Source organism: Acinonyx jubatus, chromosome A3 (genome assembly GCF_027475565.1).
Source record: "Acinonyx jubatus isolate Ajub_Pintada_27869175 chromosome A3, VMU_Ajub_asm_v1.0, whole genome shotgun sequence".
Lineage (NCBI taxonomy): Eukaryota > Metazoa > Chordata > Mammalia > Carnivora > Felidae > Acinonyx > Acinonyx jubatus.
Genome location: NC_069388.1, coordinates 74,916,706 through 74,936,586, shown reverse-complemented (window position 1 = coordinate 74,936,586; position 19,881 = coordinate 74,916,706). Strand labels below are relative to the sequence as shown.

At 34.4% G+C, this 19,881-nt stretch overlaps 2 protein-coding genes across 12 annotated transcripts in view; one reads left to right on the top strand and one right to left on the bottom strand.

Moving 5' to 3' along the window:
- The window catches only part of FANCL (FA complementation group L), an 87,568-nt gene extending 70,203 nt beyond the window's left edge, over positions 1 to 17,365 (top strand). For all 5 annotated transcript variants that reach the window (XM_053200627.1, XM_053200629.1, XM_053200625.1 and 2 more), the window contains 7 exons: positions 6,021 to 6,171; positions 10,361 to 10,444; positions 10,923 to 10,968; positions 11,047 to 11,128; positions 11,970 to 12,086; positions 13,410 to 13,481; positions 13,789 to 17,365. In XM_053200627.1, coding sequence (XP_053056602.1) covers positions 6,021 to 6,171; positions 10,361 to 10,444; positions 10,923 to 10,968; positions 11,047 to 11,128; positions 11,970 to 12,086; positions 13,410 to 13,481; positions 13,789 to 13,824 — 588 coding nt within the window. In that variant the 3' untranslated portion in view covers positions 13,825 to 17,365. The remainder of the gene's footprint in view (positions 1 to 6,020; positions 6,172 to 10,360; positions 10,445 to 10,922; positions 10,969 to 11,046; positions 11,129 to 11,969; positions 12,087 to 13,409; positions 13,482 to 13,788) is intronic.
- The window catches only part of VRK2 (VRK serine/threonine kinase 2), a 103,374-nt gene continuing 97,354 nt past the window's right edge, over positions 13,862 to 19,881 (bottom strand). For all 7 annotated transcript variants that reach the window (XM_027072406.2, XM_027072405.2, XM_015074203.3 and 4 more), the window contains one exon: positions 13,862 to 14,198. In XM_027072406.2, coding sequence (XP_026928207.1) covers positions 13,896 to 14,198 — 303 coding nt within the window. In that variant the 3' untranslated portion in view covers positions 13,862 to 13,895. The remainder of the gene's footprint in view (positions 14,199 to 19,881) is intronic.

Here is a 19,881-nt window from a genome sequence, read left to right as displayed (position 1 = left end):
ACTGACATTTGATATTTTATTTAAATGTTACCTCTTAATATTCGTATTCTTACTTTTTCCTGAGTTTTTCTTTGATTCAATTTTAAATTTATTTTGCACATTGCAAATTTGCCTACCCCCCACCTCAAAAAGTCCCCCAAAACCTTAAAATGGTAGCTTTGGTGAGATGGGAAACTACCTTGGTAGTTCGTTCGGTTGAGCATGTGACTCGATTTTGGCTCAGGTCTTGGCCCTGAGGTCGTGGGATTGAGGCCCACCTCAGGCTCTGTGCTGAGCCTGGAGCCTCCTTGGAATTCTCTCTGTCTTTGTCTCCGTCTGTCCCTTCCCCCCACTCACACGCTCTAAAATAAAATAAAAAAAGAACTTGGCAATTTTTATTTTTGAACATTTTTTAGAAAACTTGCAAAATATTTAACTTTGTTACTAATTTAGGTCATATTATAGTGCACTCTTTTGGCATTTATGATGTATATAGAATATTTAATGACATTGTTAGAAATAGGATTTATAAATGTTTCTTTTTCAATTTCAGTAGGGAAATCAATTCGGAGTAAGAGTTTGTGAATGATAAGCAGTTAGAGAAAAATCTGTTAGTTTTTCAGATAGCTTACTGATGTAATAGTTTTAATGTCTACCTCTTAAGTTCATTGAAATTTCTAAGATTAATGTTTGTGTCCCACTTTTCACCTTTTTTGGCTTTTTTTAATCTACCTCATGTGACTAGCAAAATCTGATGATGACTTTTAGGATTTAAAATTTAGTACTTCTGTAATTACCAACTGACTTCTAGTTTCAGGGTTATTGTTGTATTTTTTCTTACTGCCATTTTCTCTGGATCTTTCATTTTCTGTTCAAAATGCAGAATTAGTTTTAAGTAGAACTGTGTTAAGTAGAACCCCGTTTACAGTCAGGCATGCCAGAAGTGGACATTGCTCCTTTCAAATGGAGGATGTCACTGTGAAAATACTGTGTGGCTATTTTGGTTTTTGGTTAACTTTTCTTGGGTTTACAGTGAAATAGGTAATTATAGATTTTAAAAATATAGATCTGTTACAAATGGAGAGAAAGGAAAGAGACATTATGGTACTGACTTTGGAAAAGAAGAGTCTTTTGAACAAATGGTATTGAGAAATAGGATATCCACATGAAAAAGGGAAATTGGACCCTTACCTTGCATTTGTACACAAAAACTAACTCAAAATAAAGACTTAAATATAAGACCTGAAAGTATAAAACTCCTAGTAGAAACAAAGGGGGAATACTTCTTGACATTAGTCTTGATAATGATCTGTTGATTATGACACCAATAGCAATGACAACAAAGCAAAAAGAGACACGTGGGACTGTATCAAACTAAGGGACTTCCTGCACAATAAAGGAAACAATTGGCAGGATGAAAAGGCATCCTATAGAGTTGACGAAAATACTTGAAAACAATGTATCTGATAAGGGGTTAACATCCAAAATACATAAGAAACCTCTCAGCAGCAAAAAACCAAATAACCTGGTTAGAAAATGGGCAAAGGACTTGAACAGATACTTTTCAAAGATGACCTACACATTGCCAACAGAGATACAAAAAGATGTTCAACTTCATTAATTATCAAGGAAATGCAAATCAAAACTAAAATGAGATACCACCGTACAACTGTTAGGATGGCTATTGAAAACAAAGCAAAAAAACGGGGTGCCTGAGTGCCTCATTCAGTTAAGCATCTGACTTCAGCTCAGGTTATGATCTCACGGTTCATGAGTTTGGGCCCCACGTCGGGCTCTGTACCGACAGCTGAGTCTGGAGCCTGCTTCAGATTCTGTGTCTCCCTCTCTCTCTGCCTGTCCCCAGTTCGCACTCTGTCTCTGTCTCTCTCTCCCTCAAAAATAAACAAATGTTAAAATTAAAAAAAAAAAAAAAGTGAAATAAATGCCAAGTGTTACAGGATGTGGAGAAATTGGAACCCTGTATGTACACTATTGGTGGGAGTATAAAATGGTATGGCAACAATGGAAAACAGTGTGGATGTTCCTCCAAAAAGTAAGTAATATAACTGCTGTATGACCTAGGAATCCCACTTCTGAGTATATATCCAGAAGGGCTAAAATCAGAATCTCAAAGAGCTACCTGTACCTCCATGTTCATTATAGTGTTATCACAATAGCAAAGAGACAGGAAAAATCCCAGTGTCTATCAACAAATGAATGTGATATGTAAGAAAAGATAGTATATACAGACAGCCTGAAAGGAGAAAATCCTGCCAGTTGCAAAAATACAGATGAATCTAGAGGACATTATGCCAACTGAAATAAACCAGTCACAGCAGGACAAATATTGCATGTTTCTAACATGAAGTATCTAACTTAGTCAAACTCACACATACAGAGACTACAGTAGTGGTTGCCAGGGGTCTGGAAGGTGGAGGAAGGGTGGAGTTGTTCAGTGCGTGTAAAGTTTCAGCTCTGGTAGATGAACAAATTCTAGAGATGTACTGTACAACATAATGCTTATACTTAACAATACAGTATTGTGCATTTCAAAACTTGAGAGGGTAGACAGAGCTTATGTTAAGTCCCCGCTGAAAACCCCCTGAAAAAGACACGAGGAACCTTTGGGGAAGTGTTGGGTAGGTTTATTACTTTGATTGTGATGATGGTATCAGGTTGTACCGCACATGCTCATATTCATCAACTTGTACACATTAAATATGTGCAGTTCTTTGTATATCCCTTACATCTGAGTAAAGCTATTAAAAAATCACCGTACTGTCCAGCAATTGGATTATTGTATATGTATCTGATGATCAATATCTTATTATAAACAAAGAAACTATAGTATCACATCTGCAGAATACAAAAATCAATTTAATTGCAGTGTAAATAATGAGTTTTAGGAGACTGTGACTAAAGGAAGAAAATTTAGTTGCAAGGTTGTTTTAGTGATCTAGTTAACTAGTAATCTGTGCTTAGATTTCTGGTTTGCACAATAGGGCAGGTAGTATCCCCTGTCACCTGGGGGGTGGGGGGCGTGGACCTAGGAGGGTTGGATTTCTCTGGGAAGATCATGAGATCAGGGTGGAGCATTAAGTCTGTTAGCAGTGTGGAGATTATCTATATAGTGATGGTTGAGCAGTTCTGGAGTTGTCTGTTTGGCCTAAAGAAATTTGGGAATGATCATGTATAGAGAGGGTGCTTACTGAAGCTTGGAGTAGTAAATATACCCATGGAAAGTATTTCAATTTACTCTGTGTAAACATATCTATGTATACATGTTAAACAATGTTAATTGCAAGCCACGATAAAGAACTGTGGTTTTAATCAGTAACATAAAACATAATTTGCAAACTACTTGTAAATAACGGTAGCCTTAATAAATAGAATGATGAAGGTCATAAATGATTATTTTTATATCAAGTAGTTGACTTCAATTTACTTAAACAAATATTTATTGAATAGCTTTTGGAGTTTGTGTTGCTGTCATAAGTGGTGGTATTACAAAGAAAAAATACCACTGAGAACTGCACTTAAGTTGTTTTGTTATAAACCAGGAAGTGGTAGTATCAGGTTTACAGAATACAAATACCAACTTAATTGCAATATAAATAATGGGAGTTAGGGGAATATGACTAGAGGGGGAAAAACCAGTTAGAAGGTTGTTTTAAATGGTTTTATGAGGCACACTGATATGTTCAGTGTTACATTTTAGATAGGGTACTCCGCAGTAGGGTATTAGAAGATAGTGATGACATGTCTGGATATGGAAACAAGAAAAAGGGGGTTATTTTATATACTTTTTACTGTCCTCTGCAAGGACTTGTTTATTTTTTTAAGGGGGTTATCCTAATAGTACATAAAAATATTAGGGTAAATAGCGTTATCAAGAAATTTGCTAAAAATAGAATCAGGTCTTTAGTTAATGAATTTATTAGGTGTAAAAAACAATCTGCAGGGATCCCAGCTGGTTTCTTGTTTGCATAGCTAAAGAATTGTGGCACATTTAATGAAAGAGGAGATAAAGTGCAGCCCATAGTAAAGTCAAAACAAAACTTGGAAGTTTGGTTTCTGATTTCCGGATTCTGGCATCTAAATTTATAGATAAGTATGGCACATTGGAAGAGAACAGGTATGCTAAAAGGGATCCTAAAAGGTTATTTGCAGGTATTAAGCTCTCGTTACTACTCTTACTTTTTTCCCCTGTGTATAGAAGGTTAGAAGAGTTGAAACGAGCTTTGTGAAACTGAGCCATGATATCATCTAAGTGTGAACCCTGACTGAAGTGATGGGATGAAATGGGTTTTCCTTAAGTACATATGAGTACAAAATATACCTTTAAGGAAGTGAGTACTTCCTTTTCATCTCACTCATGGTATACTGTATTCTTGCATTGTTGTCTTGTATCTGTTTTTGGATAAATAATGTTGGTAGAATTTCCAGTAATTTTTTTAAAATGTGTTTTGCTTATTTGAAACAATAAGATCCTTAATTCTTAAACTTTTAGTTTTGATGGCTTTTTATATAAAATATTCAGTAAGTATTGGTATCATTTAAACATACTACTTTGTGAGAAACTCTTTACTTCAGTTGAAAGTAATTATAAATTGAGTTTTAAAATCAGTAATGGCTTTAGTTCTTATCATTAGTGAAAATGTATTTAAGTTAATTCCCATAGAATATTGTCTGAAATAACTGAATTCAGACGTTGGCTAAAAGTTTAGCCTCAGAAGAAATTTTAAACCTAGTCTATAATATTGTATTCCATATTTGAAAATAGAATCTTAAAAGAAATAATAAATCTTAAAAGTTCTCATCACAAGGGAAGAAAAAAATTCTCAAAACTTTATAGTGTGACAGACTTATTGTGATTGTTTTACGGTGTATACAAATGAATTATGCTGTACACCTGAAACTAATATGATATATGTTGATTTTTTACCTCAAAAAAAAAAAAAAAAAGAACCTCATAGAATTCACAGATGCCTTCCTAGTAATGAATAGTCTCTATTAAATCCAGTGCTTCTGGATTTATATCAGTATTTGGCAGTGCTTAGGTGCTCCACACAGTACCTGTGTGTGAGAAAAGACATTTCTAGGGATGACATATGTAAAGTTTCATTACAAGCATTAACAGGTAAACATTTGCAATTGATTATGATAATAGGGAACACTACTTTCAGCCCCAATTAAACATTATTCCCCTCCTACCGAAAGATGCATTATTCTCATTAATAGATCTATATTACAAAAAAAATGTACTCCATTATTATTTGAATTTAATCAATAAAAACCTTGTAGAGAAAATATATGTAGAACCTTTTTATACTCTTTGCCTAATTAAGTCTGTAAAGTTAATAATGTGTAATCAAATTACAAGTGGTGCTGCATTTAACTTGATAACTGCACAAACTAGATAACTTGACAACTTTCATACTAAAATTGTATAGACTCTATGCTCAATATGTATATAGTATATTCATTAAGAAAGTACACACATGTCATCTTGTATTAGTAGTTACTATTCTGTAAATACAGTACAGAATACATCATAATAAAAATAAATATGGTCTTTAAAAAACAATTCCTGGGGCACCTGGGTGGCTCAGTCGGTTAAGCATCTGACTTTGGCTCAGGTCATGATCTCACGGTTCATGAGTTCGAGCCCCACATTGGGCTCTGTGCTGACAGCTCAGAGCCTGATGCCTCCTTCAGATTCTGTGTCTCTCTCTTTATCTGCCCCTCTCCTGCTTGTGATCTCTCTCAAAAATAAACAAACATTAAAAAATTAAAAAAAAAATAAACTATTCCTGGTAAGATGCACAGTCCCAATGACAGGCAAAAAATTCTATTAATGCTAATGGACGTGAAGAGCTATGAAGCAGGGACAGTTAGTTGACTCTTGTTTACTAGGGTAGTTTTAGCTGAAGTGAAACAGAGCTTAAAATTTCTAAATTGAATGATATTTTAAGTGAAAAATTATCTGTTGTTGATACGAGTGTCATGCAACTTACTCTGCTTTTATCTGTCTTTCACAGAGCTCTTTAATAAGCATTTACGGTCAGTTTTTGGCAGCCTTAGAATCACTGAAAGCATTCTGGGATGTTACAGATGAAATCGATGAGAAGACTTGGGTACTGGAGCCAGAAAAACCTACACGGAGTGCAACAGCACGCAGGATTGCACTGGGTAGGGAAAAGGGATTAAGGAGGCTTTTTGTTTGTTTAGATGTTGGATTATACTTTGTATTACTAAGGAAAATGGAGCTCAAGAGGACATTGGACCCTTAGGTGAGACTTTTTTTGCATGAAGTCAACTATTTAAGCTCTGATTTAGCCCTGTGTATTTGAATGTAAATATTTCAGGAGAAAGGGCAAGTACTAAGGTGTTTCATTATAAAAGGTGATGATCCAATGGCAGTATCATTCAGAGATCCTGTATAATCAGCTGTTAAGTAGCTCAGAAGTAGTGGAACCGGTTTTTCAGAACTTCCATTATTTGGGAAAAGAAACTTAGAAATAGGGGCACCTGGGTGGCTCAAGTCGGTTAAGTGTTGGACGTCAGCTTAGGTCATGATTGTACAGTTTGTGAGTGCAAGCCTCTGTGCTGACCGCTCAGAGCCTGGAGCCTACTTTGGGTTCTGTCCCCCTCTCTCTCTCTGCCCCTCCCTCACTCATGCTCTGTCTTTCTCCTTCAAAATTAAATAAACATTAAGAACAAAAAAAATTTTTTTTTTTAAAAAGAAACTGTTAGAAATAATGAAATCTTCATCCATGAAACTAGACAAGATTAATATCAACAGATCTGGGAATATTTTCTGATGAACTTTAGAGGATGAAAGGATCTGAAGTGGGCCATACATGCCATTGAAGAGTAAACAGGAAGCACAAAATAATAATTAAATATATTTTAAGTATTTACTATAAATGTATGTGACATTAATGAATAAGATGTGGTACAACTGTGAATACCCCTGCAACATTACCATATTCTTTATTATAAAATTACTGTTTTATGTATTTTCATTATGAGCAAGCCATATATGAAGTCAGTTTTGAGTTCAGCCTCTCCAGATATTAGATGTTTTAAACTATGTTTCAGTTCACAGTAAATAGTGTAGTTAGGTGATTATATGATATCTATTTGTGTCTTCCCTTCTTTTTTTTTTTAGCCTAAATAAATATATTGTTAAAAGACATATGTTCTGAAAGATATTATGAAATTCTGTTGTGAGTCCTATCCACATTAGCAATTTTTATGGTTTCTCCCCAGGCATAATAGATTATCTGGGAGAAAATAAGTAACATGTAATTATGAGAAAAGGAAGATACCGTTGTGTAGCAGTTGTACAAATAGTATTGTTACTTAGTCTAAAAAGTTTAATCCATATTTAATTTTGAATAGTTGACCAAATAATGGTACATTTGTGAACAAATGGATATTAAGAATGAAAATAGTTTCTTCAAAATAGTGTAGTAATTTATTTTCTTCATAGCCCCATGTAAATAATTATTTTAATTAGGTAATGATTAAATATACTTTTATTATATATCTCATTGTTCAGCATAAACAACCTGCTTTTTAGTCACTTTCTCTGTATTTACCTATAGCTCTTTTTTATCCCCTTTCAGGCACTGATATGCCTTTTGAAGACCAAGTTTTCAGCAAACTAATTGAGATATATTAAATAATATACTCATTATTAAGTGGAGCCATTAGTATATGACATAGCTAAAGGCTAATATGGGATTTGTGTTCATGGTAAAGAATGTATAAGCAAATGAGATTATAGCACTTTTATGTTTTATATATCATTTTTACTTGATTACCTTTTTGTCAGATCTGTAATAATTGTGTTCATATTGTTGTCAACCTTAACCAAAAGTTAATGTTATGGTGTGTAGAATTTATTAAGTCCTTTTTACTGTAAAAATAAAATCCAAATACCCTTATACAATTATACTATGTGCCTTTAAAAGTAAAACTTCTGAAATCCATACAATATTCCAGTATAGATAGAACTTATGAAAGAATCTAGTGCCAAGTAGAAATAGATTTTTCTTAGATCCTATAAACTAGGTTAGTTGTTTGTTATTAAACGAACAGTTTCAGTTTAATGTGAATTGAGTCCGTTGTTGAAGTGGAAAGCTTCACAATGAGCAAAAGAATTCAGAAAATGTTTTTTAAAAATATTTAAATTCCAGTTGACATAAAATGTAATTTTGGTTTCAGGGGTACAATATAGTGATTCAACAGTTCCATGTTACTCAGTGATCATCAAGATAAGTTTTGATTTGTATTTTCCTGATGAAGAGTGATGTTGACCATGTGTCCATTGGCTATCTGCATGTCTTCTTGGGAAAAATGTCTGTTCGTGTCCTCTGTCCATTTCTTAACTGCATTATTCATTTTTGCGATGTTGAGTTTTATAAGTTCTTTATAGATTTTGGATACTAACCCTTTCTCAGATATGTCATTTGCAAATATCTTCTCCCAGTTTGTAGGTTGCCTTTTAGTTTTGTTGACCATTTCCTTTGCTGTGCAGAAGCTTTTTATTTTGCTGAAGTCCCAATAGTTTATTTTTGCTTTTGTGTCCCTTACCTCAGGAGACATCTCTAGAAAGAAGTTGCTACAGCCACCGTCAAAGGGATGTTCTCCTCTAGGATTTTTATGGTTTTAGTTCTCACATTTATTTAGGTCTTTCATCCATTTGGAATTTACTTTTATGTTTGGTGTAAGAAATAGTCCAGTTTTTCCAACACCATTTGTTGAAGAGATTGTCTTTTTCCCAATGGATATTATTTCCTGCTTTGTCGAAGATTAATTGACCATATAGTTATGGGTTTATTTCTGAGTATTCTGTTTTGTTCCATTGATGTATATTTTGTGCCAGTACTACACTGTTTCGATCACTACAACTTTGTAATATAACTTGAAGTCTGGAATAGTGATACCTCCAGCTTTGCTTTTCTTTTTCAAGGTTGCTTTGGCTATTCAGGGTCTTTTCTGGCTCCATACAAATATCAGGGTTGTTTTTCTAACTCTGTGTAAAATGCTAATGGTAGTTTGACAGGGATTGCATATTACATGTGTAGATTGCTTTAGGTAATAAAGACATTTTAGCAATATTCATTTTTCTAACCTATGAGCATGGAATGTTTTTCCATTTTTTTGTATCACTGTTTCCCTTCATCAGTGTTGTATAGTTTTCAGAGCAAAGGTCTTTCACCTCTTTGGTTGGGTTTATTCCTAGGTATCTTTTTTTTTTTTTGGTGTAGTTGTAAGTGGGATTGATTTCTTAATTTCTCTTTCTGCTGTTTCATTTTTAGTGTATAGAAATGCAACAGATTTCTGTATGTTGATTTTGTATCCTGTGACTTTACTGAATTCATATATAAGTTCTAGCAGTTTTTTAGAGGAGTCTTTTGGGTTTTCTCTATAGAGTATCAGAAAGTTTTACTTCCTTGATGATTTGGATACCTGATATAAGTGAGATGTTAAAATTCCCTGCTATTACTATGTTATTACCAATTAGTTCCTTTATGTTTGTTATTGTTTTATATATTTGGGTGCTTTCATGTTGGGTGCATAGATATTTACAATTGTTAGATATTCTTGTTGGATTGTCCCCTTTATTATGATATATTGCCCTTCTTCATCTCTTGTTATGGTCTTTGGCTTAAAGTCTACTTTGTCCAGTATAAGTATTGCTACTCTGGCTTTCTTTTGACATCCATTTGTGTAGTAAATATTTCTCTTTAAGTCTAAAATGAGTCTCTTGTAGGCAGAATATAGATAGGTCTTAACTTTTGTTTATCCATTCTGACAACCTCTGTCTTTTGATTGGAGCGTTTAGTCCACTTCATTGGAAGTGATTATTGATAGAAAATGTTTCGATAAAACTCCATAGAACTCAAATCATAATTTATTGTATGCTGGTCTTTTTACGTCTGACCATAATTGTGCTTTCCAAGAAAGTTATGGAAGTCACTTTGATAATTATTTCTTGAACTTGTGATTTCTTTTAATATTAAAGATCTATCACTCTATAAAAAATTTTTATTTAAGCTAAAATAGAATTCTGACCAGAATTTCACTAGAAATCAATTAACTTAATGGATTGACTCTGTATTTTAAAACTTTAGATGGATCCCCCCAAATCTTTATTCATAATCATAATTTCAAAGTGCATTTCTTTTAGACTATAAAATTATATTTATAAATATATTTTATAAATAAATACATTTATATATTTATTGAAACCCATAACACATTGGCTAATCTTTCCTGTGGTACAGTAAGTACCCAGACAGATACTGCTTTATTATTTATTTGATGAACTTCTACTTCTATAAACTTTAATGTTCTTTTATTCTAGGGAATAATGCTTCAATACATATAGAGGTTGACCCCAAGCATCCTACTATGCTTCCTGAGTGCTGCTTTCTTGGAGCTGACCATGGTATGAGATCTCCTATTTAAATGTTTTTAACAGTCATAAAATTCTTGTCTTTCACTGTTAAAATATTCTAAAATATTAACATATGGTAATTATTTTAAATGAAAATGTTTCATCATTCTGAACTGTGTAGTTTTGTGTTTTTTTAAGTAGATGATTTAGATTTTCCAGTCAAATAATTAGCAAATTCTGTGTTTTAACAAGAGAGTATATTACAGAGTTGCTAAGAGATCTTAGAAGTTTTCATCAGAAAATAATTTGTAACTACATGTGGTAATAGGTATTAACTGAATTTGTAGTGATCATTTTGCAATACACACACATACCAAATCATGATGTTGTACACCTAAAAGTAATACAATATTATATACCAATTATATCTCAGTTAAAAAAAAATTCTGTGCTAAATGTGGCTTTACAAAGCGAGAGCTGCAGACACTACATTTTTAAACTTTTTTTTTTTTTTTTTTAATCTCTGAAGTGGTAAAACCTCTTGGAATTAAGCTGAGCAGGAACATACATTTGTGGTAGGTATTTTTTGTAACACAATGTTTATTTTTCTATTATTTTGCAAATTTAATAACAATTTTTTTTCATGCTTTTAGGGATCCAGAAAATAGTCTGTTACAAAATTTGAAAGATGTTTTAGAAATAGATTTTCCAGCTCGCACTAACCTGGAAAAATCTGTAAGTTTTATGAGTGCTTTGATATTCCAAACAGCATAGCATAATGAAAGTTAAATGTTCTTCTTTTAGACACCAGAGAAAAATGAGGCTGAAAGGGAGGGAATTGGAAGAATATTGTAACAGACTTCTGAACTGCAAGCAACAGTAGCATCAAAGAATTTGTTAACCTTTGATTAGTGGTTTAAGTATACTTTTGTCATGGTCTTTGTAGCAATGAAGTGATTAATGACAGACATCTTTATTATTAAAAATAGGGGGAAAGGTCCAAAGTAGCTAATGAGATGTTTGGATATTCTAATACTATCTGCTTATGGATGATTGAAATAAAGTTTTAATTAGCTTGATGTATTTTGTGAAGGATGGCAGTACAGTTTTTGAAAATGAATAGATGTTACTGTGTTGCAAAAATGATAAACTTGGAATTGAGTTTTGATAAAGTTGCAGAGGTTGTAGACTATTAAAGTGGTGGGAATGTTTTTGTCTTCTTCCTTTAGTTAAAGAATTTTGAAGTTTAGTAATCATTAGCTAATGTCAGTTAGTATCTTTATATATTACATTGGCATAATATTGATGTACAATGTGGGAAATTTACTTAAGCCCCAAACAGAATCTGTTTTTAGTATATCTATGTGTATTACTTACTGGATGAAAAAGGAAGCACTCTTACAAATCGCTTTTCTGAAGTGTTAAGCAGTGATGTAACTGTATTTTCTGTAAAGAATGCTATAGTTACCTTTATGAAAACTTTGAATGAAAATTTGATCTTGTCTATCCCATATTATTCTTACATTACCTTGTGTGTTTTAAACACTTGTGCTTATAAATATTTCTTCTTTTGAAGGATTTTTCTATGGATTGTGGCATTTGTTATTCATATCAACTTGATGGTGCCATTCCTGATCAAGTGTGTGATAATCCTCAATGTGCACAGCCTTTCCATCAAATATGCTTATATGAGGTAAAAAATAAAAATAACGCTGTTAAGACTATTTTGGCTACCATGACCTAGCAAGTCTGCATGTTGAAATATACAGAATCCAAAATCTGTTTAAGTGAATAGCAATCTCTTTTTTCCATTAGCTTCTTTACCAGTCCATTTCCAGATGCCCGTGTGCTTTCATTTCTTCATCCTGGTTACTAATGAGTGAATAAATGTCCTAAAGTAGTATCCTAGGAAGGGAGAAAATGTATCCAGAATATATTCATGGGCTGCTTACTGATGCATAACAGATCAAATTGATGCTACATTGGAATCTTTCAGTGAAAATCTCATGTGACCACAATGCAAACTGTCACTCATCCAAGTGGGAATAGTAGTGGTAGCAATAAGGTGAAAGGGAACTGGCACTAATGAGTGTCTGTTACTTTTCAAAGTATATTTAAGTATAGAATAAATGTAATAATCTTACTTTTGATATTGAGAAAAATGCGTTTTGTGATCTGGATATGTCACAGCACTCTCAGTGACATTTTATTTATTATTTACTATCTGTGAAGTCTGCTTTCATTCCTGTGTATAGTCATTTGATCTCTACAGCATTCATCTTAGGGCACAATTGACATGATTATATATGCATGTATATATGAAACACCTTGCAGTTGTATAGTGCGTTCAGTCTTCTTGAATATCACCTCTTGTTTTTGTGATTAGAGGTAGCAAGCAGTTGGTGTTACCTGCACTTTAAGAATGGAGAACTTAGAGATGTCAATTCACCTTCTATAAACTCACAAAATACCAGGTCTAATTATAGAGATACTCTTAAGGGAACATGTGCTTTCTTTTATAATAATGAATATTCATTTAATTTTTAAAAATGGACTGCCTCGTGCTTATAATTAGTGGATTGAGAATTAACCCACTATTGGTGATTAAGACCAGAATTGAGACCTAAATTTTCACGAGCTTACAGTATCTTTTACAGCAAGAGTTCTTAATTTGTAATTAATGACTTCAGGTCAGGTCTGTGAACCCCATTGACTTGTGTACATTATTTTTGTGTCTATTTTGGATGTTGAGAAAATGCATAAAGGGGCCCATAATTTGGCTATAAACCAGTGGTATAGATCTCGAATTCGTGGTAGTCTCCCCTTATTATTCAGCATACTACTAGTCTGGTATTGGCCAGGAAATGTTCCCCTTACTTTTTGTAAAAGAAAATTAAGAAGGTAAATCTTTTGGAATAAAAATATATGTAATCATAAAGGAAATGAATTTAGAGTATCTGTAATGTGTAATCATGCTGACATTGCTCCCTTTTTCTTCTCTTTTTAAAATCTTCAGTGGTTGAGAGGACTGTTGACTAGTAGACAGAGTTTTAACATCATATTTGGTGAATGCCCATATTGTAGTAAGGTAAGGAAATCATTAATCAAATTTCATAAAATATGCCTAGCTTTTAATAGTGTGCTTTGGAAGATAGATAAGTATATAGTTTATCAGCTTATGCAAAACTTTTTGTTACTTCTGTTATTCTGTGTGGTAAGAAAAAAAAAGGGTAAAATTGTCTCTGTCAATGACATTTTGTTCTTTAAATTGCTCCTTTAATCAAAAAAAGTTATTTTTCAAACTGTATCATGACACTGTGTTCTACAATAAAGCAATCTTATTTTTTAGAATGTCCACAAACTTACTTTGTTAAATTGTATTCTCTTTTTACAAGCCAATTACCTTGAAAATGTCTGGGAGGAAATCCTAAAATAAGAATGTAACATTTCTGTGAAGAACTGGCAGCCTTAAGAATTATCAAAAGGATTTTATTTGATATCTTCAGAGAAAGTATAAAGTAAGACCTACTAGAATCAAAAGAAAAAGAACGATAAAGCCATAATAATACACGTCAGTAACTGTCTCTTCACTGAGAGTAGAGTCTCTGACCTCCATTTCGGTTGGAGAAGTATATGTATACCAAGATGAAGATCTTGAATTGTCGAGTATATACGGACTGATAAAATCTTGATATGGTTTGTAAAGTGAATTTGGGAACTGTATAGAGCTCGGTTTTTGTGGAGAACTGTTTCTTTCATTCAGAATTTGAGACTCACAGTACTTTTGTCTTCTCTTTGTGCTTTCCTATGGAAAAGTATATATATTGTGTTAGGTCTGAGTTATCCTTATACTGTGTACTCTAAGAGTTCTAAATAAAACATGTTACACAAAACGAACAAATTTTTTGCATATTCTTCCTGAGAAGTTTTTTATAAAGTACTTATCCCATTAACCAACCCAAATCTAGTTAAACTGATTGGTTCTTTTAAATCAGGCAATAGGCCATCTTATAAATAATTTGTCCTCTAAAAATACAACGAACTATGAAACCTGAATTTTCTTGGCAAGACAAATCTTATGTGGGCAAGATAGTCACGATTAGAAAGCTTTTTGGTTATTAATAATGAGTGATTCTGAGGCAGCCGTGGCAGCAGAGCGAGATGTTGGTGGCAGTGCTGCACGTCCACAGAGCAGCCTCGGTCCAGCAGCCTTCTGCCTGGATTCCAGAGAATGACATCTCCCCATAACAGACCTTAAGAAGAAAGTTGGTTAAAATCCTTATTTGTCCTGAACGTTGATCCAAGAAAAGATGCTCATTTCCTAGCCAAAAAGGAAAAAGTCTCCACAGATTACAGTTTTGCAATGTTAAACTGGAATGCCTAGAAGCATACGACAAAATTTGTCAGAGGATGTTGCCAAAGACTCAAGAAGATCAACATGACCCTTGTTCTTTGGTGGGGACTTAGAACACACTGTTTGGAAAGCAGCGTCAAGCTGTCCACCCGTGGAGGTATGAAGGAGGATATCATTATAAATAAACCTCCGAATACCCTCAGAGAAAATCAGGTATTTGTGAAATTCCATAAAGCAAGAAGCAAAATACCTATTTCTAAGAAGAATCAGCTGTTACTAGAATTCAGTTTCTGGAGTGAGCCTGTCTCACGGAGGGCCTGATATATGTGAATTCAGAGCCTAGAACTCCCACAAGGAGCGGTGATTACATAGGGCAGTTATTGTTTAGCCAAACAAAAAAACAATTTTCCCCCAAACTGATCTATAGATTCAACACTGTCCCAGTCAAAATCCAATCAGGCTTTGGAAATGCAGTGGACCCAGAATAGCTAAAACAACCTTGACAGTCAAGAACAAAGTGGAAAAACATACTTTACAATTTGAAAACTAATCACAAAGCTAGACTAATCAAGACAGTATGGTCCTGGCACAGGGACAGGCATACAGATCAGTGGAATAGAATTGAAAGTCCAGAAGAAAACTCTCACATACATGAGGAATTGGTTTCCAACAAATGTACGAAGGCAATTCAGTGGGGACAGGTAATCTTCAACAAAGGTGCAGAGACAACTGGACATCCTTGTAAAAATATAAATTTAGACCTACTTCATTTTGTACAAAAATTGACCAGAACCAAATTGTAAATGTAAATATAGCTGGAATTTAAAACTTTAAGGAAAAAAAAAAAAAAAAACAGAAAATCTGTGATCTAGGGTCAGGTAAAGTGTTCTCTATAATATCAAACGTACAAAAGCAAATAAAAGTTTACATAATTGAAGGACATCATTTAAAAAATTCAAAGACAACTCACAGACTGGGAGAAAATTCTGCAAATCATTTATCTGATAAAGGATTTGTATCCAGAATACATAAAGACTTGAATAGACAGTTCTCTGAAAGCATATGAAAAGATGGTCAACATCACCAATTGCAAGAGAAATGCAAATCAAACTATAATGAGATATCATCTTACCCTTTAAGGCCATTATCAAAAGAACAGAAAATAACAAATGATGAAGATACAGAGAAATTGGAACCCTTGTGTACTGTTGAGAGGACTGTAAAATGGTGTAGCCATTATGGGAAACAGCACAGAAGTTCCTCAAAACATTAGAAGTAGAATTACCATATAATCCAGCAATCCTACTTCTGGGTATATATTGAGAACTCAAGTGTCTTGAAGAGATACATGTACACCCATGTTCGTCATAGCATTATTCACAGTAGCCAAGAGGCAGAAGCAACCCAGATTCCTATGGGCAGATGAATAAAGAATATATACATATAATGGATTATGCAGCCTTAAAAAAGGAAATCCTGCCACATGCTACAATATGGATCAATCCTTGAGGACATTCTGAAGAGCAAATTAAGCCAGTCACAAAAGGACATCTATGATTCCACTAACACGAAATATCTAAAGAAGTCAAAATAACAGAAACAAAAAGGTAGTTGCCAAGGTAGAGGGTAGTTGGTCTAAAGTTTCAATTTTGCAAGATGTAAAAGTTCTAGAGATCTTTTGCACAACAGTGTGAATATACTTGGCACTACTAAACTACACGGTTAAGTTTAATGTTACTTGCTTTTTACTACAATAAAAAATAAAAATAGTCATTCCCAACCTTTATCATGACATGGAACCCTTTACCTGACCTACATGCCATATATTGGATAAAGGAATTGGCTGTTCACAACCAGAGGAAATTGCCTCAGGGTGGATATTGTGGCATGTCTCATAGAAAGCTCTGGGAACAGACCAACCACTGTAGACTGAATATTATTGATATATGCAAGTTCCAGGAATTTCTTACACCATTCCTATTAGCCAGAGCTCTTAATCAGTTTCTTGCTTTAATCTTAACTGGTTACGAGTTGTTCTGTTTCTGCTTCACTTTGGTGACCTGCCCTGCCCTGTCCTTGTACTATTTATCAAGTAACTTAGAAGGAAAAAATTAAAAAACAAGGCAAAATATTTCAATCTTCAACCATCTGATGTAATACCATCATTCTTCACAATAGCTACTTTCTTGACCTCTTCAAAGAGCCTTTTTTACCCCCCTGAAAGTCACTTTCAGGATGCAGTTTTAGAAGGCAAGAAGTAATTACCTTCTACATAAGGTATACAAAACCAAATAGAGGTCTTGAAGGAAGGCCCTTTAACTTTTGTACTTAGAAGAAATCATTGGAAGCCAAATAACTAACTTTAAGCTACTCTTTACTGCCTGAGAGCTAATAAAGACACACTATCCCAATTGTCCTAAAGTTTTCTCAGCTTTAGAGGTGCCTAGCTGGCCCAGGGTGTACAGCACATGACTTTTGATCTCAGGGGCATGAGTTCATGCCCCACATGGGTGTGGAGCCTACTTTAAAAAAAAAAAATTGTCAGTTTTATTTGCTAAAGGCAAAATAATTACTCCTGTGGCCCCCTAAAGCATTGTTCTCCCACAAAGAAAAAGAAATATGCCATCAAATTTTATATTTTTAAAGACGGAGAGCCACTAGTTAGCTAACAAGTAGCATTTACATGTAATAACTTACATGTAGAAGTAGACGATATCCCCATCCAGGTAAGAACAGAAGTCAAGCTACTAAAATTTCAAGGTTGGTTACACACTAGAGAAGTCTGTGTACCTAATCTCTCTTTAAGCAACAACTGATATCAAATGGGAAGGCCCTCATCTAAGGATTTAACCACCAGTTGTCTTCAGCTTACTGAGAGATCTGCTTGGGAAAGATAGTCTATGGCATAGGTTGTAAAATGTTGTGAGTTGCCTGTTTTGTGAATAAAGATTGATTGGAACACAGCCACACTCATTTGTATTTTACTGTGTATGGCTGCTTTTATACTGCAATGGCAGAGTTGAATTGTTTCTGACAAAGGCTAGGCTGTAAACCCAAAATATTTACCATCTGGCTCTTTACGAAAAGCTTTCTGGTCTATGGCATAGTATTTCAAACATTAGAAAAAGTGTACAAATCATTTTGGGATCCTGTTAAAATACAGATTTCAGGGGAGCCTGGGTGGCTCAGGTGGTTAAGCCTCGACTTTGGTTCAGGTCATGATCTTGCGATTTGTGAGTTTGAACCCCACACTGGCCTCTTCTGTCAGTGCAGAGTCGGCTTTGGATCCTCTTTCTCTCAAAAATAACAAACATGAAAAATACACGTTTCATTCAGAAGGTCTAAGATAAGACTTAGATTCTGTGTTTCTAAGAAGCTCCAGGTGATGCCAGTGCAGCTGGTTGGCACAGCAGACTTTTAGTAGCAGAGGCTTAAGGCATACAATAATCCTAGTCAGTATAGTGTTTCTGAACCTGGGACACTTGTGCTCCATAGGACATTTAACAATTTCTGGAGACATTCTGGGTACTACAACTGGGAGGAAGTACTATTGGCATCTACTAGATAAAGGCCAGAGATGGCTTACAGTGTACAGAACAGCCAGCTCAGTAAGCCCAGAGTGGTGCTGCTGAGAAACTTTGAATTCTGAGCAAGTTATTAACCTTGAATGCACGTCAGAGTCAATTAGGAAGCTATGAAAAATACCAATACCCTTTTTAGTTCTAGCCATGAATAATGGGCATCAGATCTCCCCTCCTGCTGTGAAAAGCCCATGAAATGAATACAAACCAGAGTTGGACAAAATATATGAAGGAACTTATCACACAGAGAAAACAAGGCTGTGGTTCTTGAGGAAAGGAAAACACCCAGACTGATAAAGGCTACGGTTTCAGATGATCTTTACCTTAGCCCAGCCTTCAAAAAGCCTAAATGAAGTGAAGACATGACTAATCAAGTTGAACCACCAATAAATTATTTGTCTGCCAGAACAAAAGTCAGTACTCTTTAAAGGAATACAATAAAATGTGGAGTTTAAAGAACTGACTAGCAGCCACGATATTCAGCGTATAATAAAACTTTTACGACACACAAGGAACAGGAAACTGTGACCCATAACTAGGAGAAGAAGAGAAATAGATGTGACCCAGATGGTAAAATTATCAAACAGGGACAATAAAACCACTACATAAGTATGTTCAAGGAATTAAATATAAAGTTAAACATAATTAGTGAACAGATCGAGACTCAGCAGAGAAATGGGAAATATAAAATGCTTCTAGAATGGAAAAATACAATAAATGAAGTTAAACATCCACTGGTTAAATAGGTAGAGACCAGGCAAAGGACCAGAATGAAGCACAGCAAGATAAAAGACTAATCTGAAAAACGAACAGAGCCTCTGAAAAGGCCTGAGAGAAGGTAGACAATTCTAACTGCATGTATTTGGATCTCTGAGAAGAGGGATTGAGGCATGAAACAAATCCTAGCTGAAACTTTTCCAGTGATGACAATTATGAACCCACAGATGAAAAAAGCTCAATGAGCCCAAAGCAGAATAAACATAAAGACAACTATCTCTAGAAAACCAAAGATAAAAAGCAAATATTAAAAGCCGAAGGGACACATTATATATATAGGGTCAATGATAAGAATAACTGCTAACTTCTCATCGGAAAAAAACACAAGACGACAAGAAACATTTTTAAATTCAGAACGAAAAATCTCATGTCAGGTGAGGCCTTCACAATGAAGGTGAGGGGCATCTAGTTCCAGCCAAGACAGTAAGTACATTCTACTTTATTCCTTCTAATTACTACTAAAGATTTTAGACAAAAATTAATACAACATTCTGAAAGTTGTAGAATAGAAGGCAGACTGGATAAGGACCTTAGAACACACAGAATGACCCAGCCCCAAGTCTCATCCCAACCACCTTTTTTTTTGATGCCTATTTATCCCAGCCTGGGCCACAATGCAATCTACAATTGGAAAACAACACTGTGCACACAAAAAAGTCCAGGAAAAGCCTGTTGTCTTTAAACAGTGGATCAGCAGGAAGGCAAGTGTACAGTTCAGAACACTTGTCTCCTATACCTGCTGTGCTTTAGGTGAACACATGAAAGAAACTGTACCC